This window comes from Oncorhynchus keta, chromosome 18 (assembly GCF_023373465.1).
Source record: "Oncorhynchus keta strain PuntledgeMale-10-30-2019 chromosome 18, Oket_V2, whole genome shotgun sequence".
NCBI lineage: Eukaryota > Metazoa > Chordata > Actinopteri > Salmoniformes > Salmonidae > Oncorhynchus > Oncorhynchus keta.
In genome coordinates, this window is record NC_068438.1 from 3,790,950 (window position 1) to 3,816,729 (window position 25,780).

General features: G+C 41.0%; 1 protein-coding gene across 2 annotated transcripts in view; it reads left to right on the top strand.

The window, feature by feature from the left end:
• LOC118397071 (myeloid leukemia factor 1-like) overlaps nucleotides 1-25,565 on the top strand; it is a 33,616-nt gene extending 8,051 nt beyond the window's left edge. Inside the window, exons 3-8 of one of the 2 annotated variants that reach the window (XM_035791491.2) lie at nucleotides 13,486-13,530; nucleotides 14,645-14,731; nucleotides 14,912-15,052; nucleotides 16,297-16,456; nucleotides 17,042-17,189; nucleotides 17,401-25,565. In XM_035791491.2, coding sequence (XP_035647384.1) covers nucleotides 13,486-13,530; nucleotides 14,645-14,731; nucleotides 14,912-15,052; nucleotides 16,297-16,456; nucleotides 17,042-17,189; nucleotides 17,401-17,485 — 666 coding nt within the window. In that variant the 3' untranslated portion in view covers nucleotides 17,486-25,565. The remainder of the gene's footprint in view (nucleotides 1-13,485; nucleotides 13,531-14,644; nucleotides 14,732-14,911; nucleotides 15,053-16,296; nucleotides 16,457-17,041; nucleotides 17,190-17,400) is intronic. The other variant, XM_035791492.2, reaches the window with a different exon arrangement.
• The last annotated feature ends 215 nt before the right edge of the window (nucleotides 25,566-25,780 follow it).

The window sequence follows — 25,780 nt, forward strand, 5'->3', positions numbered from 1 at the left end:
CCTGAATGACAGTTTCACAACAGTTAAACACTAGTCTATTTGCTCAGCTTTGCAATGCAGTTAGATACATTTTCTATCAGAAGGCAAATATACAATGTAGGCTAATGGGAAGCCCCCTCACAAAAATATTTTATAACCCTACTCTAGGTAGAAGAAAACACAACCATGTTTTTAAAAATCCCTAATGTCTCCCATTAATGAAATGGATGGTTGTGTAAAAATAATTTTCTGCAAAAGTGGTTAGAAATGTTGATACACCCCCTAAACTCAAAAAGCACAGAATAATGCCTGGCTGGAGGGGGGTGGGCCACAGGCTCATGTAACCCAATATTGCAAGCTCTGATATTGCAAAAATGTGGAATACAAGTAGTCAGTTGTCTGCCCTACGTACACAAACAAACAGCATTAGGATATCATAATGCATCCTGGAAATATAGACCTGTAAACACAGTGATACAATAGGCAGAAATGTAAACTATAACTATTTATGATTAATGTAAGCTTTACTTTTTGCTAGCTGATTCAATTATAATTTTCCATGTCAAATGTACTCTCATTCAGTTCTGTATCATCCTGCCGGACACAAATACATACAGTTACACATGTTTTTTGATGTTATGGCTAGTGTAATCTGCTCTAAGGAAAGCAAGTGGGCTCCGACATCGGAATTAGATTAGATGTTTTCATAATTGTGTACAACCCTCATGCACTATGCATTGGGGCAGGTAGCGTTCTCCTGGCATCTGCCAAACACAGATTCGTCCGTTGGGCTGACAGATGGTCAAGAGTGATTCTACACACCAGAAAACGTGTTTCCACTGCTCCTGAGTCCAATGGCGGTGAGCTTTACATCATTCTAGCCCAAGCTTGGCATTGCACATGGTGATCTTAGGCTTGTTTGTGGCTGCTCGGCCATGGAAACCTATTTCATGAAGCTACCGACGAACAGGAGAACGCTACCTGCCCCAATGGATAGTGCCAACTGTAAAGTTTGGTGGAGGAGATATATTGGTCTGGGGCTTTTTTCATGGTTTGGGCTTGACCCCTTAGGTCCAGTGAATGGACACCTTAATGCAACAGCATACAATGACATTCTAGACGATTCTGTTCTTCCAACTTTGTGACAACAGTTTGGGGCCCTTTCCTGTTTCAGCATGACAATGCCCCCATGCACAAAGCCAGGTCCATACAGAAATGGTTTGAGGAGATTGGTGTGGAAGAACTTCACTGGCCTGCACAAAGCCCTGACCACAACCCCATCGAACACCTTTGGGATGAATTGCAACGCTGACTACGAGCCAGGCCTAATTGCCCAACCTCACTAATGCTGTTGTGGCTGAATGGAAGCAAGTCCCCGCAGCAATGTTCCAACATCTAGTGGAAAGCCAGTCCAGAAAAGTGGCTGTTATAGCAGCAAAGGTGGGACCAACTCCATATTAATGCCCATGAATTTGGAATGAGATGGTCGCCGAGCAGGTGTCCACATACTTTTGGTCATGTAGTGTATTGATGGCATTACACACCAGCTCTTTTCATGCCTACTGACATGTGGCAGTACAATTCCATGGTGTCTCTGTCTGTAGTAACTGCCAGAGGGGGGAGTGATGGTGGAGTGGAGCTATCGTGAACAGTTCTGGGAGATTCAGGATGGCATTGACATTGAAGAGGTGCAAATCCTACCGTATGTGTCAGTGAGTGTCAGGTTGTGTTGGTTCAATGTGGTGAACACCTGCCTTATGAGCTTGTCATCATATGTGGTTACATCCTCCCCATACCCCATAATGTCACCATGTCAACATGTATGGAAACTCCATGGCAGACTGGGCATTTCAGGATTGCATTGACATTGGTGAGCTGCAATTCCTATGAAATGCAAAGGCCCACTGTTGATGGCATTTCTTGTCAATGAGTGTCAGGTTGTTGGAGCTAACGTAATTGCCAAGCCCCCTACCCCATATTACAACCTATGTGTTCTGATAATTGCATTGTTTGCACAAAATCAGATGGCAGTGAAGTCCACAAAGCATATTGCATGTACAGTAACAGAGAGTTACATGATCTACAGCATGGTCAAGCAAGTTAATGTTTCCAACGACTAAACAACTATTGATTTGGAACCACAGAGAGTTAACACAAGTCTCAAAGAATACAGGAGCTGCCTCCACTATTCCAGCACCATTTCAACTTAAACATCATCAAATACAGTGACAACTAAAAGATACCAAAACCAATTTAGTCCAACTTAAGCTAATTATGATGTGGTTGCGTGTGTGAGCATGTGTGTGTGTGCGCGCATTCGTGCAAGTAGAAAAGCATGTTGACTCACCCTGCTTGGAGAGAAAGGCCAATGCCATTCTCCTCTTTCATGTTGATGAAACGGCCTGTCACTCAGTACACTTTTATTTTCTGTTGTCCTAGGCTACCTGGCTCAAATGCTTGCTCGCTAGCCTAACTTCCATTCATGGTTAGCTAGTTAAAATTAGCCTTCTACATCTAGTTACATATTGAACGTCCATCCTCTCAGGCCAGGGGCACAACAATGAATGAATTAATGGGTGGATCAGAATCGCCGTTATAATCATTGGCCAGTACGGAGAATTAAGTAAAACCACAAGTCCAAATCCTTATCTCCATCCATGGCTAATTTAGGAAAGGGACCTCCGGAGGCTAGCTCGGTAGCCTCCGGAGGACAACAACACAACGAGATGCAGCAATTCAACTTTTTCTGTTAATGACGTATGCTCTCAATGGGATTTGATAGTCGTGACGCCAAATCCAAGCTGGCTTCCCTTGACTTTTTTTGGGGGGTGCACCAGGACCATTCACAGTTGAGCTCGCTCAGTTTAGCGCACCGCTGATTGGCAAAAAATTGTATACTTTTTTTAATCAAGGGAGGCCAAATGCTCTCTGACTTCCTTTGCCTTCAATGCTACGGGCAGCAAACAATGTCATACTCGTTTGGACAAGACAGCATCAGATAGATGTAGAGAGACAGAGGGGTGCTGCCTACACGTAGAGAGACAGAGGGGTGCTGTTTTGGTCGCTCTGATGCTTTCACTTGTGAGGTACATTCAGCCTCTTGCGAATTGAAGGAAAATGATGAAACACAGAGAGACGAAAGATTATTTTATATTTTTTAAATATTTTCTTTGACAATTTTTGGGGGAAGCCTGGCTTCCCTTGGTATCCATGAATACACGCCACTGCTGGAATGTACAATATTTCACCATTATTATGTTCAAGCTCTGTTAAATTGGTTGTTGATCATTGGTAGATTACCATTTTCAAGTCATGCCATAGATTTTCAAGCAGATTTAAAACTGTAACTCTGGCTCTCAGGAACATTCACTGTCTTCTTGGTAAGCAATTCCAGTGTAGATTTGGCCTTGTGTTTTAGGTTATTGTCCTGCTGAAAGGTGAATTCATCTCCCAGTGTCTGGTGGAAAGCAGACTGAACCAGGTTTTCCTCTAGGATTTTCCCTGTGCTTAGCTCCATTCCGTTTTTTTTATCCTGAAAAACTCCCCAGATCCTTAATGATTACAAGCATACCCATAACATGATGCAGCCACCACCATGCTTGAAAAAATGGAAAGTGGTACTCAGTAATGAGTTGTGTTGGATTTGCCCCAAACTTAACACTTCGTATTCAGGACAAAAAGTTAATTGCTTTGCCACATTTTTTTGCAGTATAACTTTAGTGCCTTGTTGCAAACAGAATGCATGTTTTGGAAAAACAGCTTTCTCCTATCAGCCATTCAACCATGTAACTGTTTTAAAGTCATTGGCCTAATGGTAAAATCTCTGAGCGGTTTCCTTCCTCTCTGGCAACTGAGTTAGGACGAATGTGTCTTTGTAGTGACTGGGTGTCTTGATATCAAATCAAATTTATTTATATAGCCCTTCGTACATCATCTGATATCTCAAAGTGCTGTACAGAAGCCCAGCCTAAAACCCCAAACAGCAAGCAATGCAGGTGTAGAAGCACGGTGGCTAGGAAAAACTCCCTAGAAAAGCCAAACCCTAGGAAGAAACCTAGAGAGGAACCAGTCTATGTGGGGTGGCCAGTCCTCTTCTGGCTGTGCCGGGTGGAGATTATGACAGAACATGGCCAAGATGCTCAAATGTTAATAAATGACCAGCATGGTCAAATAATAATAATCACAGGCAGAACAGTTGAAACTGGAGCAGCAGCATGGCCAGATGGACTGGGGACAGCAAGGAGTCATCATGTCAGGTAGCCCTGAGGCATGGTCCTAGGGCTCAGGTCCTCCGAGAGAGAGAGAAAGAAAGAGAGAATTAGAGAGAGCATACATAAATTCACACAGGACACCGGATAGAACAGGAGAAGTACTCCAGATATAACAAACTGACCCTAGCCCCCTGACACAAACTACTGCAGCATAAATACTGGAGGCTGAGACAGGAGGGGTCAGGAGACACTGTGGCCCCCTCCGATGATACCCCCGGACAGGGCCAAACAGGAAGGATATAACCCCACCCACTTTTCCAAAGCACAGCCCCTACACCACTAGAGGGATATCTTCAACCACCAACTTACCATCCTGAGACAAAGCCGAGTAAAGCCCACAAAGATCTCTGCCACGGCACAACCCAAGGGGGAGCGCCAACCCAGACAGGAAGATCACATCAGTGACTCAACCCACTCAAGTGACTCACCCCCTATGAAAGAGCCCTAGTAAAGCCAGTGACTCAGCCCCTGTAATAGGGTTAGAGGCAGAGAATCCTAGTGGAAAGAGGGGAACCGGCCAGGCAGAGACAGCAAGGGCGGATCGTTGCTCCAGAGCCTTTACAATCACCTTCACACTCCTGGGCCAGACTACACTCAATCATATGACCCACTGAAGAAATTAGTCTTCAGTAAAGACTTAAAGGTTGAGACCGAGTTTGCGTTTCTCACATGGGTAGGCAGACCATTCCATAAAAATGGAGCTCTATAGGAGAAAGCCCTGCCTCCAGCTGTTTGCTTAGAAATTCTAGGGACAATTAGGAGGCCTGCGTCTTGTGACCGTAGCGTACGTGTAGGTATGTACGGCAGGACCAAATCAGAGAGATGGGTAGGAGCAAGCCCGTGTAATGCTTTGTAGGTTAGCAGTAAAACCTTGAAATCAGCCCTTGCCTTGACAGGAAGCCAGTGTAGGGAGGCTAGCACTGGAGTAATATGATCACATTTTTGGGTTCTAGTCAGGATTCTAGCAGCCGTATTTAGCACTAACTGAAGTTTATTTAGTGCTTTATCCGGGTAGCCGGAAAGTAGAGCATTGCAGTAGTCTAACCTAGAAGTGACAAAAGCATGGATTCATTTTTCTGCATTGATACACCATCCAAAGTGTAATTAATAACTTCGCCATGCTCAAAGGGATATTTAATGTCGGCTTTTTACATTTTTACCCATCTACAAATAGGTGCACTTCTTTGCGAGGCATTGGAAAACCTTCCTGGTCTTTGAGGTAGTCATTGAAAAATCATGTTAAACCCTATTATTGAACACAGGGTCCATGCAACTTATTATGTGACTTGTTAAGAAAATGTTTACTCCTAAAGTTATTTTAAAAAACATTATTCCACTTTCACATTATGGGTTATTGTGTGTAGGGCAGTGACAGAAAAAAATCTCTATTTAATCCACAGCTATTTTCTGTCCTCCTCTGGGTTCATTGACTTCAATACAAAACCTAGGAGGCTCATGGTTCTCACCCCCTTCCATAGACTTAGTAATTATGACTTTCGGAGGTTGTTCTCCAACCAATCAGAGCTCTTGTAGTATGAACTGACATGTTGTCCATCCAATCAAAGGATCAGAGAACGAATCTAGTCATGAAAGCATAAGCTACAGCTAGCTAGCACTGCAGTGCATAAAGTGTGGTGAGCAGTTGACTCAAAGAGTGAGAAAGACAATAGTTGAACAGTTTTGTACAAATTAACTTCTTAAAACCTGTTAAGTCGACCCTCTACTTTTTCAAACATTCTGTTAAAAATCACGCAACATTTCAGCGCCCTGCTACTCAGGCCAGGAATATAGTATATGCATATGATTAGTATGTGTGGATAGAAAACACTCAGACGTTTATAAAACTGGTTAAATCACGGCTGTGACTATAACAGAACGTGCGTTTCATCGAAAAGTGCAGGAATATCTGATCACTGAAAATGGAAAAAAATATCCATCCGCGACTTCAAGGAATTGTTCAAAGTGAATCGAATTAAATGAGGCCGAGGTTGCAGTGCCTACAGCTTCCACACGTTGTCTAGAGTCTTGTCATTTGATTCGCAATTGATTCTTGGTCTAACTGAATCAAGGGAATCGATTCCCTCCGGTCTCCGACCGGATGTTTTGGTCGAGCTCTCTCCAAGACATTTTTTCGAAACAGACACCTATAGAATTGACATCGCCTCCTGATGAATTTTATCGCTTATTAACGTGTACTAATACCTAAAGTTGCATTACAAAAGTATTTCGAAGTGTTTTGTGAAAGTTTATCGTCGACTTTTTTAATTTAAAAAAAATGACGCTACGTTATGAAACGCTATTTTTTTTCGTTTATCACACAGTCTTCATAGATCGATATCTAGGCTATATATGGACCGATTTAATCGAAAAAAATACCCAATGGTGATTATGGGACATCTAGGAGTGCCAACAAAGAAGATGGTCAAAGGTAATTAATGTTTTATATTTTATTTGTGCGGTTTGTGTAGCGACGACTATGCTAATTATTTTGTTTACGTCCCCTGCGGGTCTTTTGGGGTGTTACATGCTATCAGATAATAGCTTCTCATGCTTTTGCCGAAAAGCATTTTAAAAATCTGACTCGTTGCCTGGATTCACAACGAGTGTAGCTTTAATTCAATACCCTGCATGTGTATTTTAATGAACGTTTGAGTTTTAACTAATACTATTAGCATTTAGCGTAGCGCATTTGCATTTCCAGAGCTCTAGATGGGACGCCTGCGTGCCAGGTAGGACCAAGAGGTTAAAAAATGAAGAGAAGCAGCAGAGAGAGAGTGCTAGCTATATTTCATTGTACTTTTTTCTTCTTAGTTTACCTTTCACTTACTTAGCCTACTCAACAGCCTAACTCAAACAAAAACAGAGAGGAATGCAATTTATGTTTCCTAGCTGGCTAAGGCTATTCAACACTGCAACTCTTCCAAGTCAAGGTAAGCGTTCGGTTTTATTGATGTATTGCCAACGGGGCCCGCCATTGTAACTGCTAAATTGTAACTTGCTGTACACTACTGGCTGATTGTACATATGTATTGGATTTGGGGTTTACTAATGAGTTAGTTCTAGTTTGTTGACCATACCATTAATATGGTGACAACGAAGTAGGCTTTGTGGTGTTTAGCGATTATAGTATGATGGTTTGGCTTGGAGGTTTTTGCACCTTGTCACAGACAGCTGTTGTGTTGCGCACTGGAGTCCACAAGCGAAGGGAAAAGGTGAGAGCGTGTAGATGCGAGAACATTCTAGAACTAGCAAAGTGATGACGCTGTTATGAAAGTGAACTGTGTTTGCGGTTAATCAGAGGTGTATTAATTTGGCCGATTCTGTCACAAAATGTTTCTCAAGCGGGAAAAAACTGAGGGAACTACCTAAATTTGTCTAATATAAACTCCTGTTTTAGTTGCATAACGGTTCAATCAATCAATCAATTGTATTTATAAAGCCCTCTTTACATCAGCAGTTGTCACAAAGTGCTTCTACAGAAACTGAGCCTTAACCCCCAGAGAGCAAGCAATGCAGATGTAGAAGCACATGATGGCTAGGAAAAACTCCCTAGAAAGGCTGGAATCTAGGAAGAAGCCAGGCTCTGAGGGGTGGCCAGTCCTCTTCTAGCTGTGCCAGGTGAAGATTATAAGAGTACATGGTCATTAAGGCCAGATCGTTCTTCAATATGTTCAAACATTCATAGATGACCAGCCGGGTCAAATAATAATCACAGTGGTTATAGAGAGTGCAACTGTTTGGACTAATGATTATACACCCCAAATCAGCTAGATGGAGGCAAAAGTATGTACGGCGGTATTGAATGCGTCTGTCAACTTGATGTTATACACTTTTTTTAGGCTAGGTTGTAGCTAGGTTTAGGCTAGGTTGTAGCAACCTCATGATGGGTGTAGGGCAAATTCGAGTAGTAGGCTACTAGCCTAAACCTATCGACGTTACATTGAGTTGGGTGAATGGAATATGAATGACAGTCATCATTATGCTGTAATAGAAATAAGGCCATGCTCGTAAAGAAAAAAATTGTCCTCCCTAATCTTAAATTGCACTCGGGTTGCAAAGCTAAGTTACCGGAATCTTCAGTAATTTTGTCTATGGCAATCTATCATAACTTGAATACTTTATATGAATATATTATTTTTTATGTTTTATATCTGTGCTATATTGTCCATGAGTTTCTAGTAGATAGACCATATGGTTCAAGAGAAAATGGCCTAATTAATGAAAAAAGCATCTCATCAACAATGGCATTATTTTCAATTAACTCTGCAACTCTTCCAATAATGACTTTTTCACATTGAAAACTAAATGAATGCATGCTGACATAGTAAAATAAAAGAAACTGTGTAAAACATGAAACGCCAATGGTATTCACTAAGTGGATGGTTCATATTAAGGATAATGTTAACAGCTTTGTGGTTCCCTTTTTTATTTGAAAATCATCTTGTTTAATTATTTTCTATGTTTTACATGTGATAAGACCAGAGAGAGGGCCAGAGATAATTAGACACCTGTTAAAATCTGAAGTACCCAAAAGGGCCACAAGATGTCTTGTGATATATTACATAAAATCCTTGAAAGATACCAAAAGTCTGGTAGTTTACTGGTAGACTTAGAATGTTTCCTGTAATATAACCTCCCTTTGCAACCTCAAACGGCACCGACCGCCACTGCTCAAACTCTCAAGCCCTTTTTGAGGATTGGCCACTACTAGTCTAATGGTCATATTCATTAGGATATGAAACTGTTTTAAAACGTTTTGCAACAGATTCCAAAAATGAGTCCAAGTTGTCTCTCCCTTTTTCAGTCCCTTTTCTTCTATTTTGTTTCTAATGAACATGACCCAGATCGGTCTCACGGGCCTTTGCTCCAATTTCCCCCTGAAGACACCTTCTTTCTCCCAGTATGGTCTCATGATGACCGGGCAGCTGCCCTGCTCTAGAAGACCTGAGGTGCTAAACTTAGTCCCTGTGTCCCTAGCTAATCCTGCACCCCTCCCCGTGTGCCCAGTATATTTATCCCTGGTAATTACTTTCAACGGATGCCAGCCTCAGCGCTGTCTCGCTGCTCGCGATCCTGTTCCTTAATATTATTTCTCTACTCATGCTCTCTCTCTCTCTCTCTCCTCACAGAGGCAAGCACTCCAAGTGGCCTCTCGTTGAGTGTGCTTCTCCAATGGCACGCTATTCCATAAAGTAGTGCACTACATAGGTCATAAGCTAGATTAGGATAGGGTGCTATTTGGGACGCAGCCACTGTTTTAGAGAGCTTTAAAGAGCGCTACTGTAGCTAGCTTGCGCACAGTCGAAGCTGTCATTAGTAAGATAGTGTGTGTGTGTGCCTGTGGTGCACTGTGCACAGCGGTGGCTAGTTCTGTAGCAGTGGGCTGTTGTTGGGATCTTTGAAAAGCTACTGGTAGATGCAGGGCCGGATTAGGAAATCATAGGGCTTTGCTTTGTTTTTCTTTTTTTTTCTTCTATTGATTCTACAGACAGACAGATTAGTCTTTTTTCAGCAGGAGGCATTTGATTTCTAAACTGTAGGTTTTTCCCCCGGTTGTATTTTAAAATCTGCAAAAGGCAAAGCGACAGCATGGAAATATAATCCATAAATGGCAATTCCCATTCAAATACGACTGGCATCCATTGCTAGTGTACCGATGAGTTTAACAGTCAAATTGCCAGGGTAAGAGGTTACAAAACCTTTTTATGGATGACCATATGTCTATAGCCACAACATAACAAGCTGTATATTTGGCGCGCATGCTGCCCAAACTGCAGTCTTCCCGACTGTTGACATACCTGTAACTGCCAAAATAAAGGAAATACTTGAGTAAATGAGGGATACAAAGTTATATATATGTTATAGTGCGGGGTGCATTTTCTATGCCAAGGCGCATTGGATTTTTTTTGGCAGCTCGTTTTCGCCCAACACCCTTTTAAGACACTTTATGTTGGTGTTTCCTTTATTTTGGCAGATACCTGTATGCGCTTGTGATAAAACTTAATCCATAGTTATTTTTTTATAAGCTTGATCCTCTGTGGCTAAATTATGCTCTCTGGCGTGAGAGTGGGCTCCTGTGGTTTGGTACAAATTATTATAATTTATTTTCTAAATGTAATTTATTTTTACCCTTGGTCCTCTGACTCACATAAAAGATCAGTCACATTTATTTAATATGCCGTTTATTTTTATTAATCATTAACCAAATCAAGGCAGGACCCCCCCCCAGTTACCTATGTGGGCCCCCTACCTCCTCTACTCCCCCCATCTGATGATGAGCAGGCTGTCTACATTCATTGAGAGCGGGCTCCGAAGTCCTCCTGTGGTTGGCAGTTGCAGTAAAAAAATATATATATACAGTATCAGTCAAAAGTTTGGACACAGCTATTCATTCAAGGGTTTTTATTTATTTTCCAATTGTCTGCATTGTAGAATAATAGTGAAGACATCAAACTATAAAATAACACATATGGAATCATGTCGTAACCAAAAAAGTGTTAAACAAAGAGATTTGAAGAGATTCTTCAAAGTAACCACCCTTTGCCTTTGACAGCTTTGCACACTCTTGGCATTTTCTCAACCAGCTTCACCTGAAATGCTTTTCCAACAGTCTTGAAGGAGTTCCCACATATGCCGAGCACTTGTTGGCTACTTTTCCAGGTCGGGTGATTGGTGAGGCCAGGTCATCTGATGCAGCACTCCATACTCTCCTTCTTGGTCAAATAGCCCTTACACAGCCTGGAGATGTGTTGGGTCATTGTTTTGTTGACTGGCCAATAAGACTGGCCAATAAGAAGAAAAGGTTAAGATGGGCAAAAGAACACACACTGGACAGAGGAACTCTGCCTAGAAGGCCAGCATCCCGGAGTCGCCTCTTCACTGTTGACGTTGAGACTGGTGTTTTGCGGGTACTATTTAATTAAGCTGCCAGTTGAGGACTTGTGAGACATCTGTTTCTCAAACTAGACACTATTGTTCTTGTCATCTTGCTCAGTTGTGCACCGGGGCCTCTCACTCCTCTTTCTATTCTGGTTAGAGCCAGCGTTGTACGATATCTTCAGTTTCTTGGCAATTTCTCACATGGAATAGCCTTCATTTCTCAGAATAAGAATAGACTGAGTTTCAGGAGAAAGTTATTTGTTTCTGGACATTTTGAGCCTGTAATCGAACCCACAAATGCTGATGCTCCAGACAGTCAACTAGTCTAAAGAAGGCCAGTTGTATTGCTTCTTTAATCAGAACAACAATTTTCAGCTGTGCTAACATAATTGCGAAAGGGTTTTCTAATGACCAATTAGCCTTTTTAAATGATAAACTTGGATTCGCTAACACAACGTGCCATTTGAACACAGGAGTGATGGTTGCTGATATTGGGCCTCTGTACGCCTCTGTAGGTATTCTATTAGAAATCAGCTGTTTCCAGCTACAATAGTCATTTACAACATTAACAATGTCTACACTGTATTTCTGTTATTTTAATGGACAAAAAAATGTGCTTTTCTTTCAAAAACAAGGACATTTCCAAGTGACCCCAAGCTTTTGACCGGTAGTGTATATAATATTTTTTTGAAAACATTTTCTTCTTCTCCCCGGTAATACCCTGCCTTAATCCGGCCCTGGGTGGATATGGTTGTGGGTGCTGTGTTTTGTGTAGTTACATTTGCGCTTCCATCTGCTTGACAAGTGTGCTCTGGCACCCACTGCAGAAGGCTTATCAACTATGACAGATATTTTGGCTCCCCTACTGATCTCAAGTATTACGCATGCTTTAGAGAATCCGCCCCCTGTATCAGATACATGTGTACACGAGCACACACACATACATACACACACACACACACAGACATCAGTTCATGCACGGATGCATTCACGCACGCAAACAAACACATGCAACACACACACATTCACAGCATCGTTGAAGGAAAGCTACTGTTTCTCTTGGCGGTTTGCTGAGCATTCCATCCCCCCATCCTGTGAATATGTTCCGACTTCCCTCTCAAAGGCTGTTTGGGACATCACATTTCCTTCCTTTCCATCATACTCAACTACTTGCTTACTTAATATCACCTTTCATAAAATACATTGAATTCAGTTTGTTTCATTTGAGTTCACTTTATTTATGTGTTTTGATTCTAAAAGGAAATGGCCACATTGTCACTAAAGTTAGACCTGCTCTCTGTATCATTAATCTGCTGACCAGTTTACATTTTTTGGGGGTGGCATCTTTAGCCTCCCTAGTGGTCACTAACAGTTCCTAGAACCCATGCCTTCCCAGCTCGCTTATCCCTCCCATCCCTGAGAGCTGAAATAAAAGCCCTGGCATCAGTGTGACTCATAGCTTCCCTTTGAACAGCGAGAGGGGGGAATAGTGTAAGATGCGATGCCATGACAGGCTGGGAGGGGGAAAAAAGAGACCATGAGCTCAAATAATCGAGCAGTAGCACAACCATCCCCAAAATAATGTGTTAAAGCCCCTCCGAGTCCATGACATTTTGCACTCTCAACCTCTGCGGCCTTCTAAAAATATGCCCGCCACAGGAGTGTAATGGGCATTTATTTGTTCATAGATGCCATTCAGAGATATAATTGCCTGTCGTGCTACATACACGCCTGTCAGGGGCAGCGAGGAGCGTTTTACATCACCGTGACCTTTGGAAAAGAGCTGAGCGAGCAGCCGAGATAGACCCAGACTCTTCTCCCCCCGCCCGCCCATTGGGTCCTTGCAGGGTTTCTCAGAACGAGGATCTGTTTTCGGTGTTAAACCCCCTGTAATCCATGGAAACAGGTCCCAATTACACGGAGAGCAGAGCTCTCTCAACACTCTCCAGGCTGAGATCCAGCCTTTAGCCCAACCTCTCTCCCTCTCTCTGGTGTCTGTGTCCACATACGGTGCCCTTGCCTGGGTTGGGGTGTTTGGGATGCCTGCCCAGGCATCCAGGGGTTATAAACACCCTGGGGTAGAGAGTCGGGAGCAGCGGCTAGGACTGAAAGTCTTTCTCCTAATTTGTACATTCAGCAGGTTCAAGGCCCTGTGGGAAGGGTACAGGTTCAGATTCAAAGTGTAATATAACGAGAGACGAAAGCTAAAGAGACTATAGACTACATACTGAGAACAAACTGAATACATTTGTACGGACGGACACTATTTTGAGCCTGCCTGCCTCAGTGATGCGTTGTGCTTTCTCGGGCTTCTTTGTGTGCTTGTGTGTTCATTCTGTATTGTACCGCTTTTCAGGGGATGAGCCAGTCGCTTTCACCTTTCGGCAGTATTGATAGCACGGTTAGTACGGCAGACTGCTCAAATGCTATGATGCAGCACGATTCCTTGTTTCATTCCCAAACTAACCATTGGCACGTACTAACCCCCCTCACTTACACTATGTCTTTATAGATACACACACAGCCAGTTTGAAACTTGAAATTTACCATAATATCTGTTTGATTGTGAATCTGAACAAAAGGCCACATTCACAGTGCCATGTCAAATTGGTTAGATGTGAGAGTATGCATGTGTTCACCCCATATCAAGTGAATGTGTAGACTTACTAAGCTACGTGTGTATGTTTGCATGCGATCAGTATCAGTGGCCTGGTTGTTTTACGAGCTGGTTGACCCCTCCCCTCAAGTGTTGGGTCGAATATTACCCCAGCCAACTGGCACCCACAGCGGACCTCTGCTGGCTGGTACCCATAGTGGCTCAGCCTAGCACTCTAGCTCACTCTGACCTGTGGTTAGTTACTGGAACTTCCACTCCACTACAAGAGAGACTAGGATCATGTGGTTGGGTCGAGTCTTGTAAAACAGTCAAAGAGCTCTATTTAGACATGGACTTGCACGGGATGTTGATTTAAAGCCCTATTGACCCTGGTAAAAAGTTCTGCACTATAAAGGGGATAGGGTGCCCTTAAGGACGCAAAGGACGCAACCTAAAGCTATGTTAAGTATCAGTGTGGTTTTTGCTGTTGTGATGTTATTTTTCCACATCACAAAGGTTGCAAATGCCCAACTAATGCATGTTACTTAAACATATCTGTCCACTGAAGTGACAACATGTCAATGGGATGTAAACGGGGAGAATTTTGAGTTTCGTGTATCTCTGAAAAATGTATCTTTTAAAGATTTCCAATACAGTTAGCCTACATTTCTCCATGGATTTAAACAATCTAGATTATATGATTGATATGCTAGTGCAGCATGGGGTGAATCCTTACTTTAGCTTAAGTCAAGCTTTCACCCAGTCATGCCTTGATGTCAATGGGAAAATAATTGAAAATTCTACTTATGATGGCACAGTGTGGATGGAGGTTTTGTATAGTATATGGATGTCTGTTGTAATGGTGGTATGGACCATAAAGTTAGTTCTGAATGGCCCATTGTTCTTGTTCTCTCTGTAGGACATGGAGTCGAGGAACCCTTTCAGTATGTTGGACAGCATGATGTTCGGCGTGAGGAACAGGATGGGGAACATGCACAGAAACTTTGTGAGTCACGTTGTCTCTTCTAATACCCCACACAGCCCATACAAATAGAATTACTAGAAGGGGCATAGTATTAATTTATTAATTATATTTCTATGACAAGACTTTGTTCCTCATTGTTTTAGCATGTGTGTTCTGCATGGCTTCATACTCACCTCAATCTGTGTGTGTGTTGTTTTCCAGGAGAACCTGTCCACAGACCTGAACGCCAACCCCACCGCCCACTCATTCAGCTCCTCCTCAGTGATGACCTACTCTAAGGTTGGAGACGAACCCCCCAAAGTGTTCCAGGCCTCCTCCCAGACACGGCGTGCTCCCGGCGGGGTACGTACACTCAAGTATGGCCAGAGATAATGCTGAGAGGCTGGGGGAGGTCTCTCCAAGCTGATACTGCACTGAACACTAAGGGAGAGGTCGTTTATGAGAACTGCAAGAGTTTATATGAAGAGTTTTATTCCAAAACACTATACACTGTATCCATTTTCAGAAATGTTGGTAAATTAGCTTATATTGTTTAAAAGAAAGTATTTTTTCACTATCGAACCATGGCAATGGGGTTGTTCAATAACAGACATGTATTTGTTTAAAACCTAGCACTTGATGGTTTCATTTCAGATAATTTATTTAGCAAATTGCTAAATATCTCTCAGTGAAATGAGTAGTACTGCTAGGCTTTACACAGTCAAATGTAACAAATAATGTTTTCTTTATAAAGAACTATACGCCTTTGAAATTTGACATTCATATTTTTACAAACAATTAAATATAGTAGTATGAGATCTTTATGTAAAACATTTACATTTTAGTCATTTAACAGATGCTGTCATCCAGAGCAAATTAAAAGTAAGTGCATTCATCTTAAGATAGTTAGGTGTGACAACCACATATCACAGTCAAATATACAGGATATGAACATTCCATTTCAGCTGAGTGTACAAAACCATTAAGAACCTCTTCCTAATATTGTAATACTGTTGAGCATGAAAAACCCAGCAGCATTGCAGTTCTTGACACACTCAAACTGGTGCGCCTGGCACCTACTGCCATACCCCATTCAAAGGCACTTAAATCTTTTGTCTTGCCCATTCGCCCTCTGAATGGCACACACAGACAATCCATGTCTCAATTGTCTCAAGGCTTGAGTCATTCTTGAAAGTCATTCTTCTTGTCTCCTCCCCTTCATCTACAATGATTGAAGTGGATTTAACACGTGAAATCAATAAGGGATCATAGCTTTTTTTTCTGGTCAGTCTATGTCATGGAAAGTGCAGGTGTCATAATGTGATTGAGATTTTTTTCATACACATCTAAAAATCTATTAAAACATCTGTATAATATTGTACACACACATAAAACGCACACATAAGCAATCATTTCTGATGTGTTTTGGAAATAAAACTGTTCATATAAAGTTAGGCCTTTTGGTTTCAGTTACTTTTTAAGGATTTACACAAATAACATCTGGCCAACTGTCTGACACAGCAAGAACTTCTGATGCTTGCTTTCTCAGTCCTTATTGGCCGTTGCCTCTTTGGTAACTCATTCTGATTGGCTGTCCCCTTGTCTAGATTAAGGAGACTCGGCAGTCCCTGAAGGACTCAGAGAGTGGCCTGGAGAAGATGTCCATTGGACACCATATCCAGGACCGGGGACACGTGCTGGAGAAAAAACACAACAAGAAGACAGGGGAACGGGAGCTCAACCAGGACTTCCAGAATCTGGATGAATGTAAGTCAGTTGTAGTGTAAGGGAGCCAGCATCCCCTCCAACAAAAACAAAGGGTAACACTTTACTTTAACCCTGCAGATAATATGCATTATGATGTGGTTATAATGAATTGTAAGATGTTGTAAGAATGTTATGTCTTATTATCATCTCATAATGATCCTTACTTGAGTTGAAAATAAAGAGACATATTATAAGCATTATAATAAAACATTACAAAGGAGCATAAATGCTTATCAAGTAAAAACACATTATTATACTTGCAGTCTTTAAGTAAAGTGTTACCAAAAATGTATTAAGTGTTTTTTTTCTGATGCTTTGATCATTCTTTTAAGGCATGTAGGCTATAATCTGTGTTCGATGAATAGTCATAAACAAAGACATAGTAAATTATATCAGAGGACTCTCCTCTCCCAGCTCTGTTTGGGGTTTGAAGTCTGAGACATTCCATAGACCACAGTTATGTTCCTATCTCAGAAAAAATAAGGTATTCAGATTCCAAGAAAGTGCTCCTCGCCAGGCTCATCAGAGTGATACATAAACGGTTCCTAACCCCTAATCGCTGACCTCTGCCCTTTACCCTCATAGCCGAGGCACAGTCCTTTGACAAAGAGTGGCAGCAAGAGGTGTCTAAATTCCGACCATTTGTCCCCATGTCCCGTCTGGAGGCCCCCAAGCCCAGGGCAGTGCACCGGGCAGCCCTCACCGCCGCCACCGGCCCCGACCAGGGACGGAGGTCAGTCATCATGTGTCACAGGTCATATAATGACAGTTCCGCTCAAGGAGGAGTGGCCGTAAGCCCAAACAAACCATTTCTGGATTCTAAAATCACTGAATTTAGGTTATGATTGGAATGTCAAGTATTATACTATGGTTGATCAACAGTTTATTTTAATTTAGGTTGATCGATGAATGATTTATGTCTGCTTTGTCATTTTCCCCCTCAGGGACAAACGAAACCCAAAACCTGAAGGAAAGAAAATACACATTGACGATCTCAACGTCAAAGGCTCAGGCATGACGAAGCAGTAGAAATGTCTAGCGAATAAAGCTATGTCAGGCAACAAATATTTGATGCTTTTACCTTTCTCCAAAACAAGCTTGGTTTCCAGGTATTTTGTCTCACAGACAATCAGAATGACCCAGTTGTTGATATGCTTTTTACCCATTAATTTTCACACTACCAAGTAAAGAACACTTGTTAATGAAGTCAGGAACTTATTCTGTCAGAGTAGATCCACACAAGCTTCTTCCAAAAAGCTCAGGACTCCTGTGGAAGTAGCATTAAGACAGGGACACCATAAGCTACTAGCAAGTGATATATGATTTCAGAATCATGATATGAGAGCAGACATTGTTCACAATTAGATAATACCGTATATTGGTCTATCATTGGGCATCAGATCAATGTCAATGTCATCTCAGAAAAACTATCCTGCTTTTGGAAATGTCATATTCACATTGTATAGATTGCATCAAAAGGAAACATAGGTATATATTTATGCAGTTTGAAGTCCATAAGTGCACTTAGATGTCAAAATGGTGTACTTTTTTGTGTAATGGCCACCTGCTGTAATCTTTGTAAAAATTATAATACCCTTTTTATATTGTTATTTGATGACGGTTTCTTGTTTTTCACCATACTATTAATTTATCCCATAAAACACAGAATTTATGGTTGGGAGGAAAGGTTAATGTCCGGTTAATTCTGAAATATTCTCATGATGGGATTCTTATCGATTGACCTCATAAGATCCTCAATTTGAAAATAAATATTTAATATCAAAAGTGAATGGTAGCATAGAGTATTCTTCAACTGAGTGTGTATTTTGAAGGTTCCAAAATGTCCTTTTTTTTTGTAGGTACCAAAATGTATTTTACTCGTCATCAAGCATTGTGTTAATCACTGTTCAGAGTGTCTGATACTGTACGGGAGAGCTGCTGGCTGTGCCTGTGGCAAATACATCTCGCAGGGTATTTTTGGAACAGACCTGTCAGTGACTCAGAGATGTCTGAGCGGTCGCACACAGCTGTTATGAAAACAGCGCTCTCTCTCGTGTCACGTGGCCCATGTGCTCCAGATTTAGTTGAACTTGTATATATTTATGTCTCGTCGCATTTATATCAAGTGTCAAAATATACAGTTGAAGTTGGAAGTTTGCATACACCTTAGTCAAATACATTTAAACTCAGTTTTTCACAACTCCTGACATTTAATCCTAGTAAAAATTCCCTGTATTAGGTCAGTTAGGATCACCACTTTATTTTTAGAATGTGAAATGTCAGAATAATAGAGAATTATTTATTTCAGCTTTTATTTCTTTCATCACATTCCCAGTGGGTAAGAAGTTTACATTCACTCAATTAGTATTTGGTAGCATTGCCTTTAGCTTCTTATGGGCAGGTGGGATGGTAGCGTCCCACCTGGCCAACATCCGGTGAAATTGCAGTTTGTGAAATTCAAACTACAGAATTATAAATATTTAACTTATATAAAATCACAAGTGTAATACATCAAAATAAAGCTTAACTTCTTGTTAATCCAGCCGCTGTGTCAGATTTCAAAAAGGCTTTACGGCGAAAGCACACCATGTGATTATCTGAGGACAGCGCCCCGCATACAATACCATGAAAAACATATTTCAACCAGGCAGGTGCTACACGAAAGACAGAAATAGCGATATAATAAATGCCCTACCTTTAATCTTCTGTTGTAACTGGGACCTTTTGGAGTGCCATCATAAATGGTCCTTCTGTTTGATTAATATCCTTCTTTATATCCATAAAAACTCAGTTTAGCTGGCATGTTTCAGTCAATAATCCACCCAGTTTCCCTCCATCAAAATGAATCCGAAACGTTACTAATAAACTTTTCCAAACAAGTCAAACAACGTTTATATTCAAACCTTAGGTACCCTATTACGTAAATTAATGATAAAATTTCAGACGGAATCGTTATTGTCATTACCAGAGAAAAATACCAAAGAACGCGCTCTCATTCACGAGCCTGGAAACACTACAGCCAAAATGGGAGCCACCTAGAAAAACTTAATTTCTGGCTCATTTTTCAAAAAAAACACCCCGAAACTCTTTCTAAAGACTGACATCTAGTGGAAGCCATAGGAACTGCAATCTGGGAGGACTTTGCCTTATAATAAAAGTGACAGCCATTTAAAATAGTGGTAGGCCCCCCCCAGAAAATTTGGGGGATGGTTTGTCCTTGGGGTTTCGGTTTTGTTATACTCATAAACCTTATTTTAACAGTTTTAGAAACTTTAGTGTTTCCTATCCAAATCTACCAATTATATGCATATCCTAGCTTCTGGACCTGAGTAACAGGCAGTTTATTTTGGGCACGCTTTTTATCCAGATGTGAAAATACTGCCCCCTACCCAAGTGAGGTTAAATTGTTTAACTTGGGTCAAATGTTTCGGGTAGCCTTCCATAAGCTTCCCACAATAAGTTGGGTGAATTTTGGCTCATTCCTCCTGACAGAGTTGGTGTAACTGAGTCAGATTTGTTGGCCTCCTTGCTCGCACACGCTTTTTCAGTTCTGCTCACACATTTTCTATAGGATTGAGGTCAGAGCTTTGTGATGGCCACTCCAATACCTTGACTTTGTTGTCCTTAAGCCATTTTGACACAACTTTGGAAGAATGCTTGGTATCATTGTCCATTTGGAAGACCCAATTGCAACCAAGCTTTAACTTCCTGACTGATGTCTTGAGATGTTGCTTCAATATAGCCACATCATTTTCCTTCCTCGTGAACCATCTATTTTGTGAAGTGCACCGGTACCTCCTGCAGCAAAGCACCCCCCACAACATGCTGCCGCCACCCTTGTGCTTCACGGCTGGGACAGTGTTCTACAACTTGCAAGCATTTTACCTCCAAACATAACGATGGTCATTATGGCCAAACAGTTATAATTTTGTTTCATCAGACCAGAGGCCATTTCTCCAAAAAGTACAATCTTTGTCCCCATGTGCAGTTGCCAACCGTAGTCTGGATTTTTTCCTTGCTTAATAAGGCATTTGGAAATTGCTCCCAAGGATGAACCAGACTTGTGGAGATCTACAATTTCTTTTCTTAGGTCTTGGCTGATTTCTTTTGATTTTCCAATGTCAAGCAAAGAGGCACTTGGTTTGAAGGTAGGCCTTGAAATACATCCACAGGTACACCTCCAATTGACTCAACTGTTGTCAATTAGCCTATCAGAAGCTTCTAAAGACATTACATAATTTTCTGGAATTTTACAAGCTGTTTAAAGGCACAGTCAATTTACATATGTAAACTTATGACCCACTGGAATTGTGATACAGTGATTTATATGTGAAATAATCTGTAAACAATTGTTGGAAAAATGACTTGTGTCATGCACAAAGTAGATGTCCTAACTGACTTGCCAAAGCTATAGTTTGTCAACAATAAATTTGTGCAGTGGTTGAAAAACACATTTTTAATGACTCCAACCTAAGTGTATATTAACTTCCGACTTCAACTGTATTAAGGAATCACCTATAATGTTAAATCAACAAATGCTCATACAGTGGGGCAAAAAAGTATTTAGTCAGCCACCAATTGTGCAAGTTCTCCCACTTAAAAAGATGAGAGGCCTGTAATTTTCATCATAGGTACACTTCAACTATGACAGACAAAATGAGAAAAAAAATCCAGAAAATCACATTGTAGGATTTCTTAATGAATTTATTTGCAAATTTATGGTGGAAAATAAGTATTTGGTCAATAAAAGTTTCTCAATACTTATATACCCTTTGTTGGCAATGACAGAGGTCAAATGTTTTCTGTAAGTCTTCACAAGGTTTTCACACACTGTTGCTGGTATTTTGGCCCATTCCTCCATGCAGATCTCCTCTAGAGCAGTGACGTTTTGGGGCTGTTGCTGGGCAACACAGACTTTCAACTCCCTCCAAAGATTTTCTATGGGGTTGAGATCTGGAGACTGGCTAGGCCACTCCAGGACCTTGAAATGCTTCTTACGAAGCCACTCCTTCGTTGCCCAGGCGTGTTTGGGTGTGTTTGGGATCATTGTCATGCTGAAAGACCCAGCCACGTTTCATCTTCAATGCCCTTGCTGATGGAAGGATCTTCAATGCCCTTGCTGATGGAAGTTTTCACTCAAAATCTCACGATTCATGGCTCCATTCATTCTTTCCTTTACACGGATCAGTCGTCCTGGTCCCTTTGCAGAAAAACAGCCCCAAAGCATGATGTTTCCACCCCCATGCTTCACAATAGGTATGGTGTTCTTTGGATGCAACTCAGCATTTTTTGTCCTCCAAACACGACGAGTTGAGTTTTTACCAAAAAGTTATATTTTGGTTTCATCTGACCATATGCCATTCTCCCAATCTTCTTCTGGATCATCCAAATGCTCTCTAGCAAACTTCAGACGGGCCTGGACATGTACTGGCTTAAGCAGGGGGACACGTCTGGCACTGCAGGATTTGAGTCCCTGGCGGCGTAGTGTGTTACTGATGATAGGCTTTGTTACATTGGTCCCAGCTCTCTGCAGGTTATTCACTAGGTCCCCCCGTGTGGTTCTGGGATTTTTGCTCACCATTCTTGTGATAATTTTGACCCCACGGGGTGAGATCTTGCGTGGAGCCCCAGATCGAGGGAGATTATCAGTGGTCTTGTATGTCTTCCATTTCCTAATAATTGCTCCCACAGTTGATTTCTTCAAACCAAGCTGCTTACCTATTGCAGATTCAGTCTTCCCAGCCTGGTGCAAGTCTACAATTTTGTTTCTGGTGTCCTTTGACAGCTCTTTGGTCTTGGCCATAGTGGAGTTTGGAGTGTGACTGTTTGAGGTTGTGGACAGGTGTCTTTTATACTGATAACAAGGTCAAACAGGTGCCATTAATACAGGCAACGAGTGGAGGACAGAGGAGCCTCTTAATTAAAGAAGAAGTTACAGGTCTGTGAGAGCCAGAAATCTTGCTTGTTTGTAGGTGACCAAATACTTATTTTCCACCATAATTTGCAAATAAATTCATAAAAAATCCTACAATGTGATTTCCTGGATTTTTTTTCTTCTCATTTTGTCTGTCATAGTTGAATAACACACATGGAATCATGCACTAACCAAAAAAGTGTTAAACAAATCAAAATATATTTTATATTTGAGATTCTTCGAAGTAGCCACCCTTTGCCTTGATGACAACTTTGCACACGCTTGGCATTATCTCAACCAGCTTCATGGGGAAGTCACCTGGAATGCATTTCAATGAACAGGTGTGCCTTGTTAAAAGTTCATTTGTGGAATTTCTTTCCTTAACATGTTTGAGCCAATCAGTTGTGTTGTGACAAGGTAGGGGTGGTATACAGAAGATAGCCCTATTTGTTAATACACTGTGATGGAAAATGTTATACTGGTGCTTTTCTATTTTATACATATCTGTGTTTTATGTTTGCTTTTCTAATAACTGTTTTCTGTGTTCATGCAAGTGACTGATTGAATGAACCCTCACTGTCAGTATTTGCAGTTCGACCAGACCCTTGTTTTGATATCTGTTTCAAGGTCTCAGCTTAGAGAAGAAATGTTGTGAGGTATGTATGGTCTGTCACAATCATGACCTAGTATTGGTGAATGAAGCAAACTTTAATGGTGAATTAATTATAAGCTAAAACATGCAAATATGACTTGTCTGCAGTATATAAGAGAACTAACAAGACTGTCCCGTTAGAGCTTCTGACAGATGTTCACTATGGTGCATTAAGTTTGTTTAAGAAGCGTGAGGGAAATTCCTGTCTGACCAAAAGACAACGAAGACCAGACCCTTACTGTGAGCTGCTCAGGAGGTAATACATGCTGTAATTTGCAAACAATTGAGGGATGGCAACTGATTTCAGTAAGTCAATTTAAATTAATCTGCATAAAGAAATATATATTGATAAAAAATCGAAGGCGAGTAACGCTTAAAAAGCAGAGGTGGGAAAAAGTACTCAATTCTCATACTTGAGTAGAAGTAAAGATTCCTTACTAGAAAATGACTCAAAAGTGAAAGTCACCCAGTAAAATACTACTTGAGTAAAAAAGTATTTGGTTTAAAATATAGTTAAGTATCAAAAGTAAATATAGTTGCTTAAATATACTAAACTATCAAAAGTATCATATTAGTTATCATTAATTATCATTACATCCTTATATTTAGCAAAACAGATGGCACAATTTTCTTTTATTTATTTACAGATAGCCAGGGTCACACTCCAACACTCAGACATAATTTAAAAACAAAGCATTTGTGTTTAGTGAGTCCGCCAGATCAGAGGCCGTAGGGATGACCAGGGATGTACTCTTGTTAAGTGCGCAAATTTTCTGTCCTGCTAAGCATTCAAAATCTAACAACTAATTTTGGGTGTCAATACAAATTTATGGAGTAAAAAGTCCATTTTCTTTTGGAATGTGATGAAGTAAAAGCTGTCAAAAATAGTAAAGTACAGTGGCCTCCCGGGTGGCGCAGTGGTCTAAGGCACTGGGTTCGAGCCCAGGCTCTATTGCAGCCGGCCGCGACCGGGAGGTCCATGGGGAGACGCACAATTGGCCTAGCGTCGTCCGGGTTAGGGAGGGTTTGGCCGGCAGGGATATCCTTGTCTCATCGCGCACTAGTGACTCCTGTGGTGGGCTGGGTGCAGTGCATGCTGACCAGGTCGCTAGGTGTACGATGTTTCCTCTGACACAATGGTGTGGCTGGCTTCCAGGTTGGATGCGTGCTGTGTTAAGATGGCTCTCGACCACTCCCGAGTCCGGAGGCTACTTAAGTAGTACTTTAAAGTATTTTTACTTAAGCACTGATAAAAAAGGTACCCATATTTTTATTCACTAGTTTTATGAGAAGACTTAACGGTACAATGGAAAGCCCCGCTGACAGCTGTCTGTAGGCATTTACAAGAAACTTCTACGTGGTCTGCAGCCACTATAAAATGACACAAGGTATTTTTGAATATGGGGTGTTATATGTATAGCAAGTAGCGGCAAGAGAACCGTTGAAGATACATATGGTGCATAACAAGAAACAGCAAGAGGATTGTTGAAGATGCACATGGGGTAATGAGGAAGTGTGTTTGAGAATAGTACTGAGTGAATGTGGATGTGAGAAATGACATATTAAGTTGATTGAAATGTGGATAATAAATGGATTGAAATTATTAATATTAAGATTGGAATTTGGATAATCAGATTGAATTTTGGATATTAAGCTGATTGAAATTTGGATAACAAGATTGAGATTCAAATGTACCTATAAATGATTGGGTGAATGAGAGCTGTCAGGAGACTAGCACACCTGTGAAAGAGGTGAATGAATGCCACAACCAGTTCTGTGGGCTGAGTTTTTAAATACGTAACGTTATCTAGTGTTCTGTCCACCACCGCCATTGGATCTAGAGGTAAAGTATGTCTCAGAAATGTCTCAGAAATCTCCTACGTAACATGTCTTTTTAGTGACGAGGACAACATGATAACATGTCTCATTAGTAACGAGGATAACATGTCTCTAAGGTTAACATGACTTTCAATTACATGAGGATAATGTGACTCATCAGTGGAGTTTGATGGTATAACGTTATTATGTAAGTGGAGATATGAAAGGAGAAAGATACCCGAATACCCAAATATATTGGTTACGAGAGAGAAAGCAACATAATATTGAAGATAATGGGTTACTGGAGATCTGATGAAGTAACAATATAAAAAATTATAATACTACATAACTTGCACACCCACATGTAGACGTACGTAAGTGGTGTAAATAGTATTCGGAGAAATGTTCAGAGTGGTCACTTTGTGGATAATGTGAGGTATGATAAGGTTAAAACATTGTACGGGACTTTCCCCAAACCAATAGGATTTTTATTTTTGTATTGCTTGTAACTGTTTCCGGTAATGCTGTTAGGGGAATAACCTGCGTGTAAATGTAATCTGCTGCTGTATTTTTTTGTGTTATCTGTGATCGATTTGTTTGTCTTGTTGAGTTTCTTAATCATTGTACCTAAACCGTATGTGTAAACATAAAAGAGACCTTGGTCTCAGTCTGTGTTCCTTGTTGAAATAAAGGTATAATAATAATAAAATGATTAATAGAACCAATGAACGTTGAACATGATTTTCTGTTAAGTTAGGGCAGTGGTCCCGTGGTGGGAACATATATCAGCGGAAATTTCAAGTGCGCCACGTATCGTTTTTGATCAAACTCAAACTTTCATTAAAATGCACATACAATATACTGAATTAAAGCTACACTCGTTGTGAATCTAGTTACAGAGTCAGATTTGTAAAATGCTTTTCGGCGAAAGCATGATAGC